Genomic DNA, 16,813 nt, shown 5'->3' with positions numbered 1-16,813 from the left:
AAACCTAAATGTTCTATATTCACATTTACTCCTTTCTCACATTCCTAGCTTGCTCCCTCTTAACTCTCCCTCTCCACAGTCAGGAGGAAGAGAGCAGAACATGTCCTGAGTGCGCATTATTCCCTTCTCAGCACCAAAATGACGGACTGCTGTTCTTTGCTGTATTTCCACCTTATTTCTCCTGCTGCTTGTGGTTCAAACCAGGACACTACCAGATGGTAGTGAAGGGCTGAATGATCATCTGTAGTCAGGCCCATTACAGCCAGTGAAGGTTTATCTTGCCAAGTCACCCTCGCTCTCAGACAGCTGGGCAGGCTGCATTTCTCACTTTTTTGTATATGAAGATGGAAGATAACAAGCTACAAAAGCAACAGCGATAACACTTCACTTCAACACTTCCACTCGCATCCATATCAGGGGAGAGGAACAGTAAAACAACTTTCCACTGGCAGAAGAGGATTCACCTTTTAATTGGATGAGGTTTACAGTGCAATCACTTCAAGTGCAGCTGTGCAGCATATGAGCCTCTCCAGCTTCCCAGTGCAGGTACACTAGAAAACTAATCAAGACCAGGTATCCAGCCAGGCCTAGGAAATGTCAGGGTGGCCATCAGAATTCTATGTCTTAATTTGAGAATATCTCCAGTTCACTAGAAAGTGCACAGACTAAAAAAAAAACTTTAAAGGTCAAAATGTAGCACAATTCATCACTAAATCTCCCTACAAAACAAACCATGTAATGTTCCTGGTTTTAATTCTGTTGACAACAGATTGCACATATTTTAAAAACGTAACGTTTAGCAGCTGTGCTGCCAGTCTGCAGAGTTTGCATATATAGCTGTGATATTACCATACTCTATTATTCATAACAGGCAACAGACTTCATTCTTCATCTTGTGAAAAATAATTGCAGTTTGAAGTCAAAGTCTGATGGCAAAGAAACACCCAACATAATGCTAGAGTTTCCAGAATTCAGGAACTCATGTAATGGTCTGCATTTTGATTTAAATCAATTCATTAAAAAGACAAATCTCTTCTGATCTGCACTTCTTCAGCAAGAAGTACATGGCTCTTTTATGGAAGCCAGGAAAGGAAAAGTCTAGGTGGGTAAATAGCTTTTTCTTATCCACAACAAACATGCAATAAATTAACCATAATCTTTTAACATGAAGCATGAGATACTCCCATCTCATACAGCCCTGGGACCTCACTCAGACATAAATTCAAGAGTTGATGTATAGCTATTCACAGCAAGAATGACTACTGGAAGGAGAAAGTAAAAAACCTTACCCCTCTTCCCTTCCACTACCATTAACATTAAAAGCATTCTATACAAATACACTTTTTAATACATTTTCCCTTTCATACACATAAATAAACATTTAAACATATTTGAATCAGAAGGTCTTGCTTCTCAAAGCATTTTGTGCTGCCAGAAGCTGTTTCAATTCCCCCCACCTCTAAGAGGTGCTGGTCAGTGCTGCTGTGGGCAGCAAAGCAGCATTGTTTGCCTAAAGTGCTCCACATGCAGACCCTCCAACCTGCTCTGCTGCTCTGGGTTACATGGGCTGGCACAACCACACTGCCTTTTTAGGAATGTCTGACCATCCGTGCAGAACAGCACGGATGTTTGGTGATGTCAGAGAGAAGGGCTCTTGCACACCACAGCAACAACCACCAGGTACACACCAGAGCCCTGCCCTGGCAAAGCCCCTGCAACCATCAAAGCTCAGACACGGGCATTTGAACAGATGTATAGCATGGTAAAGTCTCCAGGCAGAGAGCCACCTACAGATAAATATGTACTGAGAGAAAAAAACAAACACAGAACTACCTGCTACAATTCACAGAGCACAGTTAACTGTATGGCTTCAGAAGATGAACCACACACTGGAACAGGCAGCTGTCCTTTAGTCATGCACAGACGTGGGCAAAAAGACAGCAAATCTATGAGGGTTTTTAAGAAAACGAGTGGATATTTGCAAATCTCATATTCTCCCCTGTTTTTGCCCACCAGCCCATTTAGAGCAGAGCTACAAAGTTAGAGAAGGGCACTGAAGAGGACTAAGGGCCTGGAGAACACTTTCACACAAAGCTACATAGTCAGAGGAAAGACAGTGACTGTCACTTGGGAGGAGGATAAAAAAGGACAGGATAAAGATATAAGAGCTATTAGGTGACCTAGAAAAGACAGGCTACGAGACTGCACCTTTCCTGGTTCATAAATGAAGACAAAGAAACATTCATTTAAAAAAAATCACACTGCTTATTCAGAACATATCTGAGGGAACACTTTCTGTTTGCATTCAAAATTCCAGAAATACCTCCGGAAATTTCAATTCCAACAATCCTGCATGTCTGTGAGCATTGCTTACTGCCTGACCTGAACTTCCCAGCTGTAATTCAATCACATTATTTCTTCTCCTAGCAGTGGATGGGAAGGACTGGCTTCCCCCCAGTTAATCCTTCTATTCTGGCAGTGGGATGCTCAAGATGAGATGTTTCACCGGAGGCCTTACCCATATGAGCAGAGCAGAAAGACTATCAAATGTGTCCTCATGATGGGACTCCTCATTTTTGCCTGTCACTGTGATGTCTGTCCCCCTCAAAAAAGCACTGCTTTCTCAGCTCCTGTATGGCTTATGATCCATTAGCACTGCAAGACCTTTTCTGTATACCAGCTGTCTAGGCAGTTGTCTCTCATTCTGTATTTATGTAGCTGATTACTCCTATTTTCAAACATCTATCCACATTTTTCCTTATTGACATGCATCCTCTCAGACAGTTTCGCCAATTTGTAAAGATCATTTTGAATTCTAATAGTGTCCTCCAACATGCTTGCCTCTCTTCCCAGCTTGTTGTTGCCTGCAAATTTAATAAGCATGTTCTCTATTCTATCAGAGAGATCATTACTGCAAATGCTGAATGCTACCAAACTGCCAAATACCCACCCTATGAGCAGATGTTTCACAGGAAAAAGTCTCATGAGGGAGCACTGAAAGCTTTACTAAAGATAAATGACATCTACTGCTTCTCCATTCACAAAGCCTGTTAGCCTGTCATTAAAGGAAATTAGATGGATCTGACCTTGACAAACGTACACTGGATATTATTCCTTTGCCCATGTGGATAAAACAATATTTAGAGTTGTTGCAATTAATAAAAATCTACAGAAGGAGTAACACAAGTCCAGTTTCTGAGAACAGATTCTAATTTTACATAGGAAATGGGAACTGATGTGGGTGGGGAGAAAAGGCAAGAGAGTAGGAGATGATCTTTATTGTACCTCCTTAAAACATCTAGCATTTGTTGGCCATCACTGGAGGCTTGTGCTGGGATAATTTTGGTATAAATGGACTTAGAGTTTGACACCATCCAGCAATTACTGCAACACTAAATAATTCTGCAATTTAACATAAACTTGGAAAACATCACATGGTATACTGCACATAACTCTTTATATGTTAAGTGGGATTTCTTAAATTCCACAAAATTACACAGGAAGCTCTTATCACACAAAACACCACAGATTAAAGAAAATACCAGAATTTTTGAGCTAAATTTGCCTACAAAAAAAACCTTTATCTGCAACAGAAGGCTGAGTGTCTAACGGAAAAGACGTTGAGCACTGCATAGATGCTGACTGAACAATATGGGGATTTTGTCTTAATGTGTAAAAAACCTCCAAATCATACTCTGCTCTTAAAATAGGGCACACAACTCTATAGACAGTGATGTATTTTAGCATTTGAGGGGGAAAAAAACCAAAACAAAACAAAAAAACCAAAACTTTGGCGGTTAAATATGTTAAATGTTCCATGCATTTACTAAGACAGAATAAAGGTTCGACAGGCATTGCCAAGAAAGACAAGACCAAGCCCCTGTGGCCTGCACTACAACCACAGAGCAACTTCAACAAAAAACACTCTCTATTTTCACAACTGCCTCAAGAAACAGACAAATGCACTAGAAGAGGAACTTCATGGTGTCGGTGTGAATTAATTCTCTCTGCCCATGTTCCAGGCTGGGCACTGGAGGACCCCTCTCCTGTGAACCTCTGGCTCTTGGGAAGGCTGAGATCACAGCAGCTCTGGCTACATGCACTGAAGGAATACACAGGCAATTTAGTCACACACGAGCTCACACAGCCTCCTTTATATTGTGATCCAGTGTGAAATTCCCTTTATACTATTCAGCAGCCTGTTTTTCTATGGGTCACTCCTTTCACAAATCAGGTTCCATTCTCTCTGGACATTACTACAGATGTGCTTTGGTGGTCAAATGTTTTCAAAGACATTTTAGACTAGAGATCTATAAATATCACCATAGTCAGCTTTAAGGGTACAAAAGTATTTTTCCACTCTCTTTGTTTTTAAGAGCCATTTGAAGACAACTTTCACAGAAAGAACCAAAAACAAATGTCCAAGTTATAAAATACAGTCCCCCAACTTGAACTTTGCCTGAAGACCAAGCAGGGCACATTTCAGCCATGAAACAAACTCATAAAAAGCTGAAAATAATAGGTTATAACTAAGGAACTTCATGTTAACCCCTGACAAACTGTGTGTAATGGAGCATAAAAAAGGATATTAGAAGTTATATACAGCAAGTATAAATGACAAGTCAACAACCAGGACCATTACCTGTTACATCAAACAAGAGTAAAGGGAGCCTTTCTAGGTCTTGGACTACCCTCACCATTCTCCTGAGAGCCATACTGAACTCTGTACTCAGCATGCCAAGACTGGGAACACTGTGCCAGGACCAGGCATCCCAGTCCTTTAAATAGCAATATGAAAGTATTTGCTTATGAGAGAAGTTTGCTTCTCTAAGGGTTTCCCTGTGTCCTGGAAAAACTGAAAGCTTCTGTTTGATCCTAAATACGATTAAAATACACAGTCATCATCATCGGATCAGTATTTTAACCATTTTCAGCACGTAACAAGAATCTCACTACTCATCCTTCTGTTCTTTCAACGAATCTTCCCTCTTGTGAATAAAGCACTCTCTAAGTACAATACACTATAGCTGCCTCACTTCCAAAATATTTTTTCCCGCAAATGCAGGGATTGAAATCCTTTCTGAGATCAGGGCACAGTGACTCTCACGTTTACCTCAAAAGGCAGAATTTCAGTTTCAAGTTTGAAAACCAAGGCAATGCCCTGTCTTAGGAACAACACCAAAGTGAGATCTTTGCAACACACTCTGTCTCCCACTCACACAAGTCCCCAACTTTTGACAAGCGGATGAAAAGGAACAGCCCCACTTGCCAGGCACAGCTGTGCTAATGCTGAGGCTCAAAACGGTTATTAAAAGTGGAGTTTTTCAGAGGCAAAATCCCCACATGTGTAAAGCTGCTGAGTATTTTCTGGCCTCTTTAAAACCTCTTTTCAAAACAACCTTTAACAGAAGTAATACAACAGCTGAAGTGGATTTGGCTAAAAATAAACACAAAGAAAATACATAGGGGTTCTGCATCCTTAAAACAAAAAGTGAAGGCTCAACAGTTACTGTCTTCTCCCTGTGTGACAATTAACTGCCAAGGGTTTATATCACTCACCTTTGAGGTGAGCCAACAAAGTTAGGGTATGTAGAGAGAGTTTGTAAAAACATTTAAAACAATTTGCAAGAAAAGTAGCAAAAGCAAGCAAGAATTCTGAGTGATTGCTTTTAAATCTGCAGTATTTACCAGTGCCAGCAGTGGACTGATGATGGTCCTTGCCATGAGACCCCAGTTTCTTCCAGAGAATCCACTATCAGCTCACATAGGATAACCTCATGTAGCAAAGACAAACCAAATCTCTTCCTGACATGATGACTTTATTCAAAGTACCAACTCAGAACAGTCAACCTTGCTGCAATGAATGTCTGTTGGAAAATTGTGGCACTTCCATTTATTTTAAGATTTGACCAGGTACTACCTATACATCTCAACCCAATCTTGCAAAATACAAATTTCCTGGAAAATATTTCATGGAAATTCTATTATTAATTACGGGGTGGGGGGAAACAATGAGCAATATAAACAATGAAGGGCCATGTGAAAAGCACAGCGGGACTGCAAAGTCATTCCAGCCTGTACTACACTAAATGAAATATATTCTGTAATTATTTCTTTTTAATACTACGTCAATGCACCCTATTGTGAAGGCTTAATGTTATGATGCAAGAGAGAAAGACAAAACCAACACACATTCAAAGCTCTAGCGTTGCAGGCTACAATTCATATACAAATGTAAAGCATCATCCACTATAAAAAGTGCTTTGATTTAATTCAGTGATCATATGTCAATAAAGTGTGCAAGGCAAAAGACATTTCTATGAGTTAGAAGTTTCAGTAAGCACCCTACAGTGTTTTCACACCAACAAAATAAATGAGATTTGTCTCTGGCACAGACAAAGCACTGATTCTCACAAGGGACTAAACAGAGCATTCAATTAGGAGTACACCAATGCTTTTCAGCTCCTGATACATAAAGATAGACAACTTACCAGAGAAAAAGCACCCATGAACAGATGCTTTTTTCCCCACTCCTTTTTAAACCACGTTCAACATCAAAAACGATTGACTAACATTTTGAGCAAACAAATTTCATACTCCTGGTTTTTCACAAAAATGAGCTTGATCATCTTATATTACAGTATCATTCTGAAGCACCAGTATAATGAAGAGATAATCAAAGAAACAAAAAAAAGCATTCCTATTACCACATCATTGCTTTTTACAACTACTCAGCTAAAAACACTGAAAGCTCCAGCAGATCTCATACTTTTTCCCTTTCTGACATCAGTAGTAGTAATAGCCAGGAGCATCACGACCAACCATATTATTTTAATGGTTTTCTGGCACTCCTTTCCATCTGCAAAGGATGTTACCATCACTACTACAGGGTATTTTAAATAACTCCTTAAAATACACATAGCAGCCTCTGCAAATAGCCACAAGTGATTAACATCTGTGAATGAATGCAACTAACTTGCAATTAGATTTGGAAAGTAAAGGGTAAGCTCTACCAAAGTTTGTAGTCAGCTACAAACAGAAAGGCCAAGTTACCTTTAAAGAATTACTCAGATGACTAAATGAACTGGGAACCAGGAAAACACATTGTAATGTACCTAGGGGCAGATATTCATGAGCAGAAAGCCAAATCCCACTAATGAAATAGAAGTTTGCATCCTGGGAATCAGAGGTCCAGAAAGGAATTCAGAGGTCACAGTGGAGGACCACATTCCCAGCTGAATGCTGTGAGTAAAAAAGATAAAGTGCCATTGTACTGTTGGAAAATGCAGCCACTTGTCTTGGTCCTGGTCCCCTGACTTTAAAAAACATATTGAAAAGTCTGGAGGATTAGTGAAGAACAATAAAAATTTTATCTGGTTGGAAAAAAACAAGATGAGTCCATTCTTCTACAACAAAAAGGACAAACTTTCAGGTTCTCTAACTCTTCCACTTGAAGTTGCTTCTCCAGGAGATTGCATTAAACAGCAGGACTCTCTAGTCTCACTGACAGATGCTCTAATATCCAGTGTCTAAACCCTAAAAATGCATAAAGGTAGTTTGAAATAAATAGACATTTGGAGAAGTAATGATTACTTGCCATTTTTACAGATCATATAGGAGATGGGTAAATTCTCTATCATTTACTTTTCAAATCATGATTTGACAGCCTCCCAAAAGCTACGTGCTAGCTCATCCACAGCTGTAAAAGCAGATGCAGAAATTACTACTGAAATTATACAGCCTGTGCTACACAGGTCAGAGTAAAAGACTACTCTGATCTGATTTCTGGCCTTAAAATCTATGAATCTACACCGAAGATAAAACTGTAAGCAGGTAGTTCTATTGGTTTTCTGTATCACCAAGCCAATAAGCACAAGCTCTCTCAAAGAACAAGTATTAAATATATCATCTCCTCAGCATTTGCCACTGTGCTGGAAAATTCACATGGATATTTAATCACAGGAAATCCCTTGTGAAGGCAGGAGAGGAACTCTGCACAGCCGAGTCCGAATGGTGCAAATGGCAAGTGGGGATGCTCAGCCCTGCACGGCAGCAGTGAGGGGCTCCAACAACGAGCCGTGGAGTAGAGGCAACAGCCAGAGCCTGCACCTTGGTCTCCATGCAAACCACTGCCCCCCAGATGTCCCTGCAGACTGACCACAGGCTCAGCTGCCTGACAGCAAAACCCAGAGTAAGCTTGCTGCAGTCGCTACAGCACCTCTCTGGGTTCAGGAGCCACCACTCACCGAGGGCTCCAAGAAGACAACAAGAAGAGATCGCTATATATTTATTCTGCTTTTCCATCCTCCATAAGTCTTCGTACTGACCACTACTGGATGAGAGATTGGGGGCTAAGCGGACCTTTGACCTGTCAGCTGACATTGACTGATGAACGCTGGTGGCTTTAACAATACATAAAAAAGACAAATCATCATGCTGTGATTTGTTGTGGGTAGCAACCCAAACAAATTTACGTTCTCTGTAAGTGCTGGAGCTAAGAGGGCTATAAATGCAGACAAAGATCCTTTGTCTACTCTGTACATGATGTTTGTCCTCAAAGCATCCCTTCCACCTTGATGTCTGCAATATTTAGCTACACGCAAGCAGCATTTAGGTATTTTACACACAAGTGTAGAATCCATTCCTACCTAAATATATATATTTATATATATGATGAGTAAGAACACCAAAAATAAACACTGCACAATAACTGTGGTTAATATTTCAACCCATCCCTTAATGACACCACCTCAATGCCTCAGGTACAGGGGTTTTCCTAAACAGTATTTTCCATGTTCTTTCTGCTGATGGAATATGTCAAGCTAGTCAAGCTAGAATTGCAGAAAATTAGTATTTACCTGTGCTGCAATACCTGGATCCAATCGCATCAATTACACATAATCACTAGATGCTATGTTTGGGGACAGGCATGCAAACAGGAAACCTGGAAACAGAAACTGATGCAAGGCAGCAGTGGAGAAGCCTCATGTCCAGCTTTTGGAACGGGATCCTGCTGCCCAGCCCTGCAAAGTGGCCATTTCCCAGGCTTGCACAACAGCAAGTCTATCTCACAGCATGGCCTGGAGCAGCTGTATTTGGGGTTGAGCTGTTGTTGAGGCATCATTCAGGTTATGAAGCAAAAGCAGCAGAGTTGAATCAGGGAGTCAAAACGAGTCAAGCTGGTCTTGGGAGCACGGAACAGTAAAGGAAGACAGCAGAGTTAGGGGACAAGAACAAACTAGAAATGTTCCCTCCAGTGCTCTTCCACACAAAACCTCCAGACAGCACTTCAGGTACAGTGCAAAAAACAGAGCTCACCTGAAGCCAGAAAGACCATCCTACTACTCTTAGACTCTGGAACATCACCATATCTAGAAAACCCATCCTAGTACCCTTTCTTTTCCCAACCTTCACATGCATCAACATCCTATCTTTTTATTTTCTTTTTTTTAATGCGTCTCCTCAATTCAATTAGCATCCAAGAAACACTGATTGAAAAAAAAAAAAAAACTCAAAAAAGGATATAAATTAACTCTTCATTTCAGGGGCAGGGCAGCCTTGAGACACTTCAGACTTGGGGTCCCTCCTGGCCAGAGGTGGTGGGAGCCCAAGCTCTGCACATTCATCTACCCCCTCAAATAAAAGCCAAGTTTGCTATACCTCTAGAAATCAAAAGGTGCAAATTGTTTGTTTACCAGGTATCAATTCACAGGTAGTTGGCCTAATTCTGCCTTAGTTCTTTCCTTCTACAAGGTCACTTTTGAAGTGGTTTTATTCCTTCAGCCCTTTGAAATTCTGCGCAAGACAAACCAATACATACTGTGGTTAGAAAAGGCCTAGGATTGCTCACCTAGTCTCTTCCTTTGGCTAATGGAACCTGTTCCCAGGACTTCAAAAACAAAGCCTAATTTTTAAAAAACCAAGACAACAACAAAAGACATTGCTGATGATTTCCCATGAGAGTATTGATTTTTCCCCATTTTCTCTTCATTTTGTTTTGAGAGGGGATTTTTTGGGTTTTTATTTTATTAGAAAAAATGACACATTTTCAAAAGCTGAAAAAAAAAGCATCTTTTAGTTGACAATTGCACTGAACATTAACTGAAATCTGCAAAGCCATTTTTCCCATGCACAATCAAAAGCTGACAGACAGGGAAGCACAGAGCATATTAAAAAAACCACACAAGCAAGCTGAGAGAGAATGGGTAAAACAGCCATCCTGAATCAGCTCCGAGCTGCTCTAATGGAATTAGGGTCACTCTGACAGAAACACAGTCAGATCACAGAGAAAATTTAATAATTTCTTATTGCAGTATGTAAAAGCTGGGGAGGATTTGAAATAGCTGTCTGCCAAATTAGCACTTCTGTATCCACCGTTCGTGCGCATGTGCCCCTTCCCGCTCACCTTCTCCTCCCAGCAGCCCACCTGAGCAGCCAGGAAAGCACCACTCCCCTCCTGCTGCCAGGGAGGCACCCAGAGAGCCCCTCTTTTTCTGACACTCTGCCACTCGGTTTAACCTTTGGATGCCACTTCAACTCCTCATCACTGACATTCTTCACAGCTCCTGTGACCTCGATTCCAGGGCAGGCACTGGCACAGCGCGGCGCCAATTCCACCAGGAAATACACACTAAATCTGCTTTAGCTCAGGCGTTAACATCCCGCTTTCTGCCAGCTGCCTTAATTGCCAGGGAGCTACAGCAGCCCCTGAGATGTGTTACAATAGCAGGTGGGGAAGGTAGGGAAGACCCAGCCGTGGGGGCTCCCTGAGCAGCCAGCCACGAGCCACGCTGCTGCCAGGGATGCAGCACAGCCCATCTCCAGCCATCCTTTTCCTGCCCCTATAAAGCAATTTAGGGACTGACTCCAGAAAATCCAGGGATAACTCTGCTCTCACTATCCTGTTGTTTTCAGTAAGGGAAATGCAAGAATGCTTTGCAGATACAGAGCCTGCCCATCCCTCCACTGACTCCAGGCAGCACTGCAATGGGGAAAAGGAAGAATCACAGTGATTTCCTGGGAACAGCCATAACTAGTGCAATAAATAAATGCTCTTTTGCTGAAGCCAACAGGATGCTATGGGGACTAAAAAACAGAGGAGTGTGCACATGGCTTGCCCCTTTCACAGCATCCCTCTCAAGCTTCTTCTGGAAGCCCCAGTGTCCATACATTGTCATATCTTCCCCTTGTCCTTCACTACTGTCCTGAATCAGGGCTCTCCAATGCCAGATTCACTACCGCATCACTTGTTTGCATCAGTGATGGGCAGGCCCCATAAAATGCAGAGTTTGGGGTTGACATTTTACCCCTGCAGAGGCACAGAGCAGACAGGTCCTTTCACACAGCTCCCACCATCTGAGGGTTGGTGGCAAGATTCAGTGGGTAAGATGATAGAAAAACTCTAAGTTGCTCAAATAGACGGAGTTGCTAAAAACCACTTTCCATCCTACGAAACCTTTGATTAATCCACGGTGGCTGCGGTAGTTAAAAGGTCAGTGCCCTCCAGAGCTGCCTTCCAGATTAAGAAAAAGCAATTCAGAGTCTGTCTGCACCAGAGAAAAAGACATACATACAGATAAACTTGCTGCTCAACACAGAAATGTTCCAAATCTGAGAAAACATACAGAAACAGAGCCAATTTTGTTACATTTAAGCATTTGGAATTATTCCACAAAATTAGCAAACCACGTCTACCACAAGTTATCCTCAGGCCAAGAACTGTCCTGGGACATCTCAAGCTCCACCAGCTTCTGCACATCTGTGACGTGACTGATGCTTCTCTCTTTTGCAGGAGCCAGTATAAAGATAATAAATTTCAGGTAATTATTTATACACCTCAGAAGACTAAACAAGTACTTCTCTATGCCAGATTCCAAAACGGGCTACAATGTCCAGACATTCACATTATTCAGTGATCTGAATAAGCACCTTTCAACAGCACCAGCACACAGCAAAGTAAGCTGAGGAAGGAGACAGCTGCTGCCCCCAGTTTAACTGGGCAGCTCAGACCCATACAGACCTATATTAATCTGCTGTGTGTACATGTCATCCCTAATGACAACAAAATAACTGAATTTGTATGTTTCTTCACATCCCTTCTTGAGTCTTCACTCCAGCTTCCCTAAATTTAGATCTTCCTCTCAGTCAAGGACATGTAGGACCCCCCAGTCTGTTTCCTACATTCAGCCAGGGTCCTACCAACATGAATCAAGATCTCCTTCAACTTTCACAAAATTACATCTAATTTTAAGCCTGGTGACTAAAGCTGCAGTGAGAAAGAGATGACTACTGGCACCTGAGGAGGTGCATCATGGTCATCTCATCTCCAGCTCAAGCATCCCAGGAGCCCTGGGTTCTTTCAGAGGCAAGAAGTATTCACAACTGCCAGAGTCTGTGATGAATGTGCAGACATTTGGACACTAAAAATCTGGGTACAGGTTAAAAAAAAAGGGAGGGGGTCTGCACAAATATTGGGGATTGCTTAACAAATACACACCCCAAGATTATGCAAAAAAAGCATCGAGGTTTCCTGCTCTCTGCATAACCCATTCCATGAAACATTCCTACTATAAGGTGTTTTTAGCAGGCTATCATTAGCCATGCTTTTGTCCTCTTGTCTGTCCACAATAGCATTTTGTGCACATATTTCCCCTTGGCTGGATGGGGCTAATTAAAGCCAGTCACAACAACTCTATGGGACTACCAGGACAACAGCAAGGACACAACAGCTAAAAGTATGATCACAAGGAAACACTGTACTCCAATTCTGCCAAAATATAGATGCAGGAGAGCTATGCCAGAAGGTAAGAACTTGCACCCTCTTCCTCAACATCTTTCTCCAACAGCAACTGCCTGCTGACTCAGGAGAGATGTCTCAGTGCTACACAAATTACGAGAGCTGGCACAAGAACAAGGAAAAAGTAACAGGGATTACTGTGACCCCAATACTTCTTTCTTCCTCCGCCCCCAATTTTCTTTACTCATCTGTGCGTGTTAGAAATCAAACTGTCAGGTTTTGATCTTGCAGCTTCTCCAGAAATTCTTTCTGCACTTGAATAAATTTTGTCAGCCTTTTTAGTTCTACTTGTGCCCCTTCACACACACCCTGTTTATCTGCAATGCGCACACTGGGAAATAGAAGACTGGGGGGGAAGTTGCTTCTTAACCCTCAGTTTCCAGTACAAACAAAGAAGGTTTAATATTTCTGGAAGGAAATTTTGCAAGGCATTCAAGCTTTCCAAAGCCAAATGTTACTTACTGTCCGCTCCTGCTAAAGGCAGCATCAAGCAGCAGAGGATGGCTGCTGGCACAGTCAGTACTGGGATGCAGAAGTTAGGCACCATATTCCAAAGTAGAGCAAGTCCTCTTCAGTCTGAGGCAAGTGGTCAGTACATCCAGCGTTACAGACACAGACTTACTCCTGCAAACCAAAAAAGGAAGAAAAGGAAAATTATTATGACACACAGATTAACTGCCAGTATACCAAACTGCATTGCAAAGTCATCGTTACAGATACTTTTTAAAAGAAATGTACCTATCTTCCCTGCATGAGCAGTGGAGCACCACACACGCCTCCAAATTCAATAAGCTGATTTCAAGGGTCAGCAGGCATAAATGTACCTGTCTCCAAGTTTACCTTCATGTACAGTCTGGTTTATGGCCCATTAATGCATCCTTTAGTTGCTGTTGTTCACAACAAATAGTTCTGAAGCTGCACATTACATTCAAGAAACAATCTTAAGCTCTTGTAACTCTCCTTCCACATGTCCTAGACAGACGTGGTTGACTGCATGTGTAGGGAGGGTTTGTGATCAAATTGCATATGAAGCACAGCTTGGACCATCCAGCTGGGCTGGAGTACACCAGGCAAGTCTCAGCGGGTTCCAGCAGAAGAAACAGAAGCTGAATTGGATCAGCTGTCAGCTCACAGGGTGAGAGTCACAGCAGAATGTTATTAAGGAAAGTGTTTATAAAGAGAAGCTTTACCCAAAGCAAACACCTCAGCTTCAAACTCCCCAAAATAGAGGCAATGACTACCTAAAAGGATTCATGATTGGATATTCCCTCTCCAAAACAAAGCAAATCATCTTGCAAATTGCCTTAACTTGGGCATCTGCTTGAACATTGAAATACAGAAAATTTCTTGAAAACCAACCAAAAAAAGGCAAGTATTTAAAAAGAATACAATTTCTGTGTATCTGCCTTCTTTATCTTTTAATGCAAATATATTCACTGTACTTCCATCTCAAAGTCTAAGGTCTCCCTATTAAAACAGACTTTAAAGGAGCTAGCAAGCACCATGCCCTCAGCAACCACACTCAGCAGTGACAGGGGCTTACACTTCCTGTGCCAGGCATCTCAATGCAAGCCCAAGAGTTATTTAAAAGCAGATGTGATTCTCCACTGAACTGCAGAAGTTACCAAACTTTCCAACACAGCATAATTAGTGAAGAAATCTCATGCAGGCAGATGGCAGCCTGAGTGGACCCCGTGAGTATCCCTGAAGCCAAGTAGCTGCCACTGTGCACACTCACACTGCTCATGGCCCAACACACCACTCTTACTCGTGTTGGCAGACATTTCAAACACACCTTCAGGACTGCTCTAACAGAGATATTTCTGAATTTTGCTAGATTTGGAAGCGTATTGTTTTTTTGGAAACCGCTGAGCTTTTGATGGAAGTATCACAAGTTACAAACACGTCTACTTCTGACAAAAGCACAGCGCTCAAAGAATGCCAGCAATGATCATGCCTAGGGAAATCCATGAGAAATCTCAAGAGAATCTACCTTGGCAAATATTTACAATGCATAGTACTAACAAACAGGAGATCATGATTCTTCTCCATTCTGTTACTGTATTTGCACAGTAAATCTTTTCCCATGTTATAATATTGCACAACACAGAGAAATCTTTATTTATGCAACATCTTCTCCAGCCAAGACATCTGAAAATACTTTACAAAATAACCTAGCTCTAACCTAGATGCAGAGAGAATACTGATCATCTCATCCTGCTTTTATTGTCTCACTGAGAAGGCATAAATCTAACTAAGTTCAGCAGCAAAATTTTGAATACTGCAGAAAAGGCTCTTTGTACCAGCCACACACTCAGTTATCTTTGCTGCCCTCCAACTTCCTCATCCTCACTCAACACTCACCAAAGGATTACTAAAAGCACCATTTACATGTCTCACATGGCAAAGAGAGATACAGGTAGTTGTGTACTTAAAGCTGCATAAGCTCTAATCCAATGATAGAACATTTCAGTCCCCAAGCAGTTGACCCAGCATTGGCCAGCTCCCCAGATGTGGCCCACATAGGAATGGGAAGAAATGCCTGGATCAAGACTGATGATTATGCTTCTAAATTCTGCACGTACAGGGGTAATTTTTGCTGCCTGAAGAAGGGAACCCACGGAAGCACTTTAAGCAGCATTACATCTGGCTCAACAGCAGCCAGAATCCCAAGAGGCTACTCTTCCTGGGGAGGGGGTGGGAGACACCAAGGGTTGAAATTACTGTGTCAAAACTAATCATGTGTGTCAAACACTGTAAGATTAGGACAGAGAATTTTTACAGGTGGTGCTGAAACATCTTAGGTATTTGTCAGACCACAGTGGGGGTGAGCAGCTTTCAGAGAGCTTTTCCTGTTTCATTCACTTCCATTAGCAACAAAAGTGTCTCATCTAATGGTGTATCTTGAGCACAGATTGCTCAGTCTTGTCAATAGCACCTCCACAGCCCTCATTCAGAAGTAACTCTCAGGAACACAAAAACCTCAGTTAAAGAATAGGTCTGTCTCTTGATTTCTCTCTTCTTTCAGTAAATGTGATCAAGCTTCTTCTGCAGTTTCAACAGATTTATAACTTTCCTCTCCAGCCCATGAGATACATACAGCATGCACTATGCAGAACTGGTGAATTGTCAGATATCCTACCAGATGCTTCATAGACTTGATCTTTTTCAACTGTTTAGTGCTCTAAATAATTTACCATCTGGTAGAAAAGCCAGATTTTCTTATGCCAGACTGCTGTCTGTCCCACCAAAGTTAATAGACCACCTTTGGCCTTAAACAGGATCAAAATTTGCCACTTCCTCTTTCCATGGTTGCTCTGCTTATGGAAAAGTTGTCTGCATTCAATAATTAAAGAGCTTTAAATTGGAATGTTTTAAAATTTTATAAATCTCAGTAGCTGTCATTTTCTTTTGAAAGTGAAAATATTAAAAAGCTTCTCCCAGTGGTTCAGCTTTCCCAACAAGACAACCCAATACTCAAAGCAAGGGCATCAGCTGAAGTTCAGTTAACCCTTAGAAGGGCCAGTGTTACCCTGAGAGTGTTAAACAGCAATCCTGAACCACTGCTAAAGGCTTCCTTTCCTGGGGCAGAAGGCAGGCTAGGATGGAAAGCAGCTAAAAACCAGTTAATACTGGTAGATTTTTGGCAACAAGCTAAACAAATACAAAGCCAGTATTACTTTGGCAAAATCAAGTACAACAGCAACTGACCAAATAATGCTCCTACAATTCTTAATGTGTCTTGTCCCCAGCAAACTCATGCCTCTTCAGGCTGCTCTCTCTCATTTCTGGACTGATCTCCTGTGCACCAGATGATCTCACAGTCCCTTCATTTGAAGGCCTCCTTTAATCTCCCTGCTTTGGCCAGCATCTCACAACTAATACTGCATTTGGGAGCCCAGACACTATACAAGAAGGTTTTTCAAAAACACACGTACATTCTCATTTCTTCTTCTGCATCTGGTCCTGGCAATATTATAAACTCTACACTACATAACCCAAAATTAGGCTGAGGCT

General features: G+C 41.7%; 1 protein-coding gene across 1 annotated transcript in view; it reads right to left on the bottom strand.

Annotated features, from left to right (window-relative positions):
* PTPRF (protein tyrosine phosphatase receptor type F) overlaps positions 1–16,813 on the bottom strand; it is a 376,714-nt gene that overhangs the window by 232,581 nt on the left and 127,320 nt on the right. The window contains exon 3 of the mRNA XM_041483344.1: positions 13,259–13,420. Within this exon, the coding sequence (XP_041339278.1) occupies positions 13,259–13,343 (85 nt within the window). The 5' untranslated portion in view covers positions 13,344–13,420. The remainder of the gene's footprint in view (positions 1–13,258; positions 13,421–16,813) is intronic.

Source organism: Pyrgilauda ruficollis, unplaced genomic scaffold, assembly GCF_017590135.1.
Source record: "Pyrgilauda ruficollis isolate IOZ18807 unplaced genomic scaffold, ASM1759013v1 scaffold6, whole genome shotgun sequence".
Classification (NCBI taxonomy): Eukaryota; Metazoa; Chordata; class Aves; order Passeriformes; family Passeridae; genus Pyrgilauda; species Pyrgilauda ruficollis.
Note: the sequence above shows the minus strand (reverse complement) of the source record. Positions and strands in the feature narration are given on the sequence as shown.